Below are 9,605 nucleotides of genomic sequence, written 5' to 3' on the forward strand. Positions count from 1 at the left end.
ACCTAGTATAAATTTAACTGAAAAATATCGTGCAACAGACTATAAACATTTAAGAAAACCATCCGAAAAATAACTTTTTTTATTCGTATTTTATTCGCAAAAAGAATATTTGAAAGTAGTAGTTTTGAAATCTTTTTTGGCTAAATATTTTTTACTGTAATCGTTAAAAACACTTATGTTTATTGCATTTTGTTGACACTTTCTAAAGGTTTAACATGTTATCTTATAATTAGCACAAGATTTTTATGAGAATAGTCTAACAATTTATGTTTTTCACTGAATATTTATAACACACTCCAAACCGGTTGAATTGCGCCCTGGGCCCATTTCATCTGTGCAATTTGTAAGATTTTACGGCAAAATAGTTCAGTTTTTGCAACGACTTCCTTTGCTATTTTTATCTTAATTTAAAGCAACAGCTATGTATTTGTATTTTTAAAAGTTTTTATAATCTTTTAATTGTGTCATTTATTTACCTATATATTTGAATATTAATCATAACTTGTACATTTTTGTGAGAATATGCAAATCTTCCTTAATTATAGATTTTGCAATATTTTTTATCAATTCTTATTAAGTACAATGTATACATATTATTTAAATATTTAAATATATAATATTGAACTGAATCTAAATGTTATTCTATACTTTGTGTGTTTTTTTAATTATATTTTTAAAGAGTTTGTAATATATAATTACAAGATTGTATATTACAACTATATTGAATATAATTACAATAAATAGAGAGTTATACATAATTACAAAAAAATTCTAGTGTAAAATGTACATCCTAAGACGTTTTTTATTTAGACATAATTTGAATTGTGTACAAGCCTTGTTGAAATCAGTTTGATTAGTAAAATGTGTGTTTTCTATTGAAATGGAAAATGAGCTGGTGACTCATATCAAGCAAATGGAATCTATGCTTTTTGGTTTAACACCTCAAGTTTTGCGTAAAGTTGCCTACCAGTTTGCTAAACTTAACAATCTCCATAAAAGGTTCAGTTCAAAAAGTGAACAAGCTGGTGCTAATTGGTTTCGTGGATTTTTAACTCGACACCCACAATTATCTGTAAGAATACCAGAGCTAACTTCTGAAGCAAGAGTACAGGGCTTTAATCAAGTCAGTGTCGGAAAGTTTTTTGATTTATTGCAAACATTGCAGGAAAAACATCACTTTTTTTCAGATCAAGTTTATAATGTTGATGAAACAGGCATTACTACTTTTCCAAATAAGCCATCAAAAGTGGTTGCTATTCGTAGAAAGAAGCAGGTTGGATGCCTAACTTCTGCTGAGCATGGGCAGTTGGTCAAATGGAAATCTGCATGAGTGCGTCAGACAGTTTTGTGCCACCTCTTTTTGTTTTTCCAAGGGTTCACATGAAGTCTGAACTAATGGATGCTGCACCACCCAGTTCAATTGCTGTTTGTCACCCATCAGGTTGGATGCAAAGTGATATATTTGTTACTTGGTTCATGCACTTTGTAAAGCATGCCAACTCAACAGAGCATGAACCAGTTTTGCTAATATTAGATGGGCATAAAACTCATACTTCAAATTTAAAAGTAATTAATCTAACTCGTCAAAATAACGTTATTTTATTGTGTCTTCCACCACATTAGCCATAGACTTCAACCTTTAGATTTAGCTTTTGTGAAGCCTTTAATGACCTATTATGCACAAGAGGTTGAAAATTGGCTGAGAAATCATCCTGGACGAGTTGTAACAATTTATTAAATAGCCGAACTGTTTAAAATTAGCTACTTACGAGCACCATCTACTATCACTGCTGTTAATGGTTTCGTTAAGACTGGCAGTTTCCCAATAAATCGAGACGTTTTTACAGAAAATGATTTTGCTTCAGCACTTTCAACTGATATTCCTCTGCAGTTGCTCAATAAAAAAAACAACAGAAGATGTTCCTGGGCAAACATTAATCTCGCCACAGCAGATTCTAGACATTGCTCAAAACGAGGATCTGCTCATTGAACTTCAGGCCTCAAAAGTTGTAACACCAATTGTTAGTCAAGTTCTGACACGAAGTCTCAACTTTTCAGAGCCAGTTGTTCCACCAAAGGTATCAAATAAAACCCAATATTTTCCTTTGACAGAAGTTTCTCCTACTCCAAAGGACAGAAGTTTCTAATCCGTGGAAAAAAAAAATCATCAACACAAGGATTTACTGCTGTTTTGACAAGCTGTCCATACAAACATAAATATATAATTTTATTTATCCATACTTTTATTTATCCATACAAACATAATTTGGAAGAAAAGCAAAATACAAAGTTAATAAAAATGTTATTAAAAGAAAACCGAAAGTTATAAACAGAAATCAAGAGGGCGAAAAAAAAAAGAGGAAAAAAAAAAATAATTACGAAAGCCAAAAAAAGACCACGCTCCGTCAAAGAAACTGATAAAAATAGAAAACCCAATAAAAAAAAGCAATGTTATGTGCTGAAGCATTGAACAATAAAGATAACTAATTCTTTACTACTTTACTGCTATAAGTAATAAATAAAACTGAGGTTTCACTTTTTTAAATATATTTGAAAAGAACACTTTTAAATTTTGTTGAGCTAAATATTGTATTAATGTTTATTACAATTATGAAAAACACTTATGTTTATTGTGTTTTTTGATATTTTTTAAAATTAAACATATCTTTTTAATTTGCTCGGGAGTTGACACTTCAATTTAGGTACATTGTAAATTCTGCCTCAGTTAAGTTTACTAAGAGTGTCAAATTTTAATGTGAGCAATGAACAGAAGATTATGTACCATCAATAAATTAGTTACAATTAATTTTTGTTTAATAATCAGGTTTTATTCAGAAATTAAATAAAGGGCCCATTTTAGGCTACCTCTAGGGTGAAACGGGCCCCTAGCATCTCTTTGTTCAATGGTTATTTCTTAATGTAAGGCAAAGCCACACCTTTAATTTTTTGATGTTAAATTGTAGAGCATAGATTGAATTTCCTGAAAAATACTTTGTTTGTAATTTTCGGTTGGTTATAGCTACCTGATTCTGTCATTTTTTGAAAAGGCGCCCGTTTTAGGCCACTCTCCCCTACCATCGCTCTGTTTATTTTACAAATTTTCTAATAAAAATTTCACAACTGAAAAATGCTTTTATAAGTAAGATCTGCAATTACAATTTGTTTTTTTTAACATTTGATTGGCTACTTGCATTTGGCCTTTGCTTTCCAAACTTTACAAATTTGAAAATATGAAATGTATGACTTTAATATTCTTTCTTTCCACGAAATCTGATTCGCATGTCAACCTGAATAAATTTTTAAAATGTTTATTTTCTAAGTATAACAAAAAAGAATATTAGTTTAAAAGATATTTTAATTGGTCATACCATTGATCTTCTGCATTCATAAAACGAATTAATTTTACTTTTACATTCATTCTCAACACCATCTGCATCTTTTTTCATACATTCTCGCATAGTTTTGCCATCCTCAAGTAGAGAAAAGTTAAACCCTGTGACAAAATTTCTTTTATATATATATATATATATATATATATATATATATATATATATATATATATATATATATATATATATATATATATATATATATATATATATATCTGTACCTCGGAGGGATACAACACTATGTCCATTTTCACAACTTTACAGGAGAGGAGTTTTAAACTTTTTTTCAACAAAAAGTGTTATTGGCACAGCTATTTATTGAGATGTTGAAACAATATTTTACCAGAACATTCTATGTTTTGGACATAGTGCTCTATTCCTCTAAGAAATATGAGAAAAGCTGATTTTAACTCTGTAATAAAGTCAATATGGAAAAAAATGGACATAGTGTTGTATCCCTCCGAGGTACAGATATATATATATATATATATGTTAGTGTAAAATATTATGTAAAAAGTTTATTTTTTGTAAAAGCCATTTACTTTTAATGAAATATGCTGTATTTACAGATAATGTAGAAAAGTTTTTTAATGGTGACACTTCAATTTTTGATTATGAACATTTAATGTAAAGTGGAATACTAACAGTAACTTCAATTAAGAAAATAATAAATATACACAAAAAATAGTTTTGCTTATACAATCTCTAAAATGTTTAATCACACAAAGCAACTTATTCACTCTGGAATAACTTGATACCTAGTCCACTAGATGGTCCCATCGGTATATCTAACACCTTTACTATTAGTTTCATGATGTAATACTTGAATGCTGACCAGGTCTCCATTTAGCTTCTCTCCCAAACATATACACACAAAGGTGCCTGCTTAGCTCCTCTTCCAAACAAAAGCATACACATACTAGCAAAGGCTTTTTTGGTACCACAATTAATGGGCAGTTTGGACCAAACAATTACGGAATTTTATTAGTAGCTGCTTCACAGTGATTGTCTAACTTTTCTATTCTAATTGATTACTTATTATTTGATAAGACTGAAAGATATTCCATAAAAAATGCAGATGAGTTATTTTAGAAATGATGTAGAATTGCTGAAGAATTGGAATGTGAGCTCATTTCAGAACCTCAGCATTTTGCATTTGCCAAAGTAGTGTGCAATTCAATCTTATTTGAAGAAACACTGCAACACCTGTTAAATTGAAGGAAGCTTTATTCCAGTATATTTTATTGAAATCCTCCAACCAACTACATAGTACAATTCTTTTCTCAACAGATTTTTGGCCATGTCATCAGATAATAACAATAACTGAATCTATACTAAGCGTAAAAATGTCTGCAGTGTATACCACAAAACTATATGTCAAATAATGTAAAAGATTAGGTTACAGCATGGTAATAATAGCTTAATATTTAAATAGCAATACTATCATAATTTATTTTTTACAAAATAACAAATAAGCAATGCTACAATTACTTGCATTTTACTTCTTAGTGAATATGATGCATGAGGTTAGCTGTTCCTGAGCTACGACTATTGACAATGTAGCTAGTTAAATGAAACTGATTAATATCATTATAAGTTTTAATTAGCAACTTAATTACTCTTTGCTTCTAAAAAAATATGAGCAACACCATTGTTAAAAAATAACAGTTGAGTGGCACCCTTATACATTTATTAAGCTTTTATTAGTACTACTTGTTGACTTTAATTTATATTTTGTTTTGTTTTTATTGTGGTACTTGCAACTTTTAACATTACTTGACAAAAACTGCAGAGATTATAATGATGCAACCATTTAAATTTTATGGCTTTTTTTGTGATATTTAAACTATGTTTTGTTTAAACAAATTCAAATCAATATTCAAAATATTTAAGCATCAAAATGCAAAATGGGAGAGAAAAAGGAGGAACATGAGCTTATTATTAAGGAGTTTAACTCCGAGCCAAGTTGCAAGAATTTGCAATATTAAAAGGTATGAAAAATAAGTTGTTATGTAATTCAAAAGAGTACAGGAAAAACTCATGTTACAAGAAAGAATAGGATTAACATAAGGTTCTCAAAAGACAAGTTGAGCCACAGAATTGCACAAAAATACAAAATCAACTGCAATGTAAAACAAAATCTACACATCTTAGAAGAAAATTTATTTTGTTTGGAATAAATTGAGTTCTTGTAAGATTTGCAATGCCATAAATCACATTTCCCAAATGCTTTCTTTGCTGGATGTCAAAATATTGCTCAAATATTCTCTAGAGTGACAAGTCAAATATTTTGTGTTTGGATGTGATTGAAAAATTACATTTGACATTCTGTTGTTCAAAGACTTAGTTCCAAGCTAAGCAATCCTTTTAATCACTCCCTCAAACAAAGCCTAATTCATTTTTTTATATATCCTAATCTACATTTCTATTTATTACTTTAAGAATTTATTAACAAGTTTATGATTTCTAAGATGTTGACAAATTTATAAAATATAAGATGCTGCAGAATTTTATATCAAAAAACTATAATTCTAAATACTTACTAGATATTTAAAAAAGAAAAAAAAAAAGCAATAATAATAAGGAAAAAAAATTCCAAAAAAGTCTATTTACATTTCTTCAAATGCAGCAGATTATGAAGTTCTTCAATAAAATAATTATATTTAACTCAATAAAGCAAAATACCTAACATAATTTAGTTGTTTAAAAAAACACGAAGAAAATATAAATTTAGATTATAAAATCACACTAGAGACAAAATAACATTTATTAGTTATACCTTTTTCATGCAGTCACTGGTGTGAATGCAGTTCATTAACTCATTTTTTAAGACACTGCAAGCTTGTTTAGGTATTGTGGGTTCTTCTTCAGTAGTTTGTATCATCATTGAATGAAATATTGAACTTAAATGCTGTAAAATCAGCCTCACAAATGAGGTTAAGATTACTTATAAAAGTCGCTAAGCAAGAAGGACCAGTAGTCAGTTTTCTTGTTGTATCAAGGAGCTTAGTTCACTGAGACTGAAGATGTTGCTGCAGGTAATTTTAATTTAAAGATCCCTCTCTTACAACAAGTTTAAAATTATTGAGTCTTTTTCAAAAATCCAGAGTTTTTTTGAAAAAATTATTTGTTGAAAAATTTTGAAGGATTTATGTGAAATATCATGAAGACAGTTAAAATATCAGTAGAGTGCGTGAAAATATCTAAGATGGAGTGTTTAATGCTTTTGCAAAAATGATCTCCATTGTAATTTAATTTCCCAAAAAACAAATCATTTATGTCCTAAAAAGTGGAACAAACTTCAAAACGTCAAGAATTATACAGATCAATTGACCTTAAAATGTTGTCGGCAATATTTTGTATATCCGGAATTAAAATGTTTCTTAGGGTTGTGCAAATATAATACAAACTTAGCTCAGTTTAAGAGTTTAGTTTGTAGATCTAATCGGTGAACTTATTATAAATACTTTAAAAAAAAAATAGTTTTTTATATCTAATATCACAATTATTCTTTTTAATTTCATCTTTAGCACCCATAAACGCATCTTAGGAATTTTGTTAAATCATTAAGTTGCAAAGTCGCAGAAGCTATTTGATATTAAATATTTGATGAGAATGAAGCCACATAAACAGGTATCGCACTATTATTGACACCATATACATTAGGTAACTTGATTTCACAATTTCAATTCAATCTGTTACACTATTTGAAGAATTTCAATTGATCATCGTGAGTATATTCTTTACTTACTTTGCTATTGGTTATAACTTTAAGTATATTTAGCTAGGGTAATTTAAACCTATTCATTGATTTCCCCATTAATCAAAACCACATCATCTTGTTAAGAAGGGGGGCGGCGAAATAGGATATTAGAACTGGTCGAGTGGACCGCAAGTTGTTTAAAATTTTTATCACTTGGCCTAACCTTTCTCGAATATATCTCTTCTCTAACATATTTTGTTTATCATTTCAATAACAATATATGTTTTTCCTCTATTTATGTATCAATATGTTAATACTATTAAGTGATATTTACTCATTCAGTGAGTTAGCTTGTAGCCTATTGGCATAAACGATTAGGTTCAGATTTATTTGACAACCACTAGATTTATTAATATGTAAACATTTATAAACTGTCATTTTATTTTATATTTTCAATTTTAATTCAAACTTTTGCAGTTTACCTCAGTTTTTATATCACTTTTACATACGATGTACTGATGTAGCATCATTTAATTTACTAACAATATGGATTGTTAGTCCACTGACAATATGGATTGGCATTTGTTTTTTACTTTATGCAAAATTCCTGTCGAAGTCCATAAACGAATGACCAAAGTCCATAAACGAATGACCAAAAATTGACTATAAATTTCATTTATAATAAATTTAAAAATTGACTATAAATGAAATTTATAGTCAATTTTTAAATTTACTTGCTGAAATCAAATACTGCCGGAACATAATGAAATATATAATTTTGTCTTGATCCGCACAAGAATCACTCCAACCAATAAGGGGAGACTTCATGATTTTAAGTTGAAAGGTGTTGACGAAGACCATTAAATAACTTGAAATTTCCTCTCTCCCTTTGCCCCTTCGTTTTCACTCTAAACATTGAAATATGCTCTATTTTAATTTCTTCACCACATGTACTCCCAGCTTATAAAGCCACAATTTTCTTGAAAAAAAACCACGTTTGTTAATAACTTTGAGAGAGACAGCGTCTTTTCTAGATCGAAATGTGATAATAAGTTTCATCGTTTTCAAATCTCTCTTTTAAAATCATTCTTTCGCATTTCAAATGCAGCTTTATACATATTGATACGAATGACATCAGATTTTTTGCTACCAAAGGTCCTGCTGATGTTTGTCTTGGGCACACTAAAAAATAATTTGAAGTCTTTAGTAAAATCCTTCCGAGTGTAACAATTCAACGAAACTGCGATTTTTTCTCCACAAAAGGTATTATATTCGTACATTGTTTCTCCACAAAAGGTATCATATTCGTACATTTTTGGGATTGACAAATTGAATGCGATGTTTAATTTGTGAGGATTTTTATTCCTGGAATAGTTTAAATCTTCTGCAGGGAGCGTATTGATCTGTTCTCTAGCTTATTTAAGCTGGTTGTTTGATCTTTTGTTAGGTCTTATGCACAGACAAATTCTATAATTCACAGCTACTGATGATACTCCTAAAGCTGCTTTTTCTTAAAACATCCAATTTTCCCCTACCTATAAGAGGAAGTGGAATGTAAGAAACTGATGATAGTTGATAACTTAGAAAAAGAAAACTTCAAGTTTGCGGGTGAAACACTATGAAAATTGATTTAATGTCTCAATTGACCAATTTTTTTTTATCGTTGCAGAACATAAAGAGCCAGAAAAATCGAAAATCATAATCGATATATAGAGAACCAAAGACTGCAGCTGGTATGCATTTGTGTGAACAAGTCAGTATTTTCTTCAAATCTTAAATTGTGAAACTCAGAGATGTTTCAGACCACAAAAATCACAAGTTCGCATCTCTTTTTTTTTTGTTGAACGAGCTATAAAAGTTTTCTGATATCATCTGACACCTGACAGTGGTGTATAAGGTCCTACCCTACGATCATTTCTGCCCATCTGTGCAATCTCTTCTTTAGAATCGCTGCTGTAAGAATTTTTCCATCTAATTTGCATCTAGTTTCTTAATGAAGAAGCATTTCGTTATTTATATTTGATCGATGTCTACTTCTTCAAATCTTGAGCAGCAACATCCTGAGCGGCAACGTCATGAGCAGCAACGTCATGAGCAGCATTCGATTTGGCAAAGGACAGTTTGTTTAGTAGCATGTCATCAGTATGAACTTATTGTAATCAGTATGAGAAAACTGGAGAGCATATTGATTGGATAAAGGAAAATGAATTAGATTTTTCTAATGTTTAATTCATTCCCAAAGAAGATATTCAAGACAAATTTTCCATGCCAATTCAAACTGTAATGATGAAAAGTTAAAAACAGCGATTAGGAAAAAGCGTCAAACAAAGAAGTAAACACTGAGACTAACTTATTTTATTATGTAAATAAATGAGAAGCAGATATAAAACAAAAAAAAAAGGTAGTTAAAGAAGTCAGAAAACTATAAAAAGCTAAAAAAAAAAAAAAAAGATATAAAAATGATGGGTAGAAGAAAAAGAGAGAAAAGAAGTAGATGTGGGAGAAAAAAAAGA

At 29.5% G+C, this 9,605-nt stretch overlaps 1 protein-coding gene across 1 annotated transcript; it reads right to left on the minus strand.

The window, feature by feature from the left end:
* Positions 1-692: 692 nt before the first annotated feature.
* On the minus strand, positions 693-6,709 carry LOC149891512 (cytochrome c oxidase assembly factor 5-like). Its single transcript, XM_090079647.1, has 3 exons — positions 6,169-6,709; positions 3,369-3,470; positions 693-3,287 (listed from the first exon to the last, which is right to left on the minus strand). Exons 1-3 carry the CDS (start codon positions 6,274-6,276, stop codon positions 3,246-3,248), a joined length of 252 nt encoding a protein of 83 aa, XP_089935773.1. The 5' UTR covers positions 6,277-6,709; the 3' UTR covers positions 693-3,245.
* Between the last annotated feature and the right edge of the window lie 2,896 nt (positions 6,710-9,605).

The sequence above is a fragment of the Hydra viridissima genome, unplaced genomic scaffold, assembly GCF_058129835.1.
Source record: "Hydra viridissima isolate aposymbiotic clone 2 unplaced genomic scaffold, HvirCarnegie_v1 scaffold_2, whole genome shotgun sequence".
Classification (NCBI taxonomy): domain Eukaryota; kingdom Metazoa; phylum Cnidaria; class Hydrozoa; order Anthoathecata; family Hydridae; genus Hydra; species Hydra viridissima.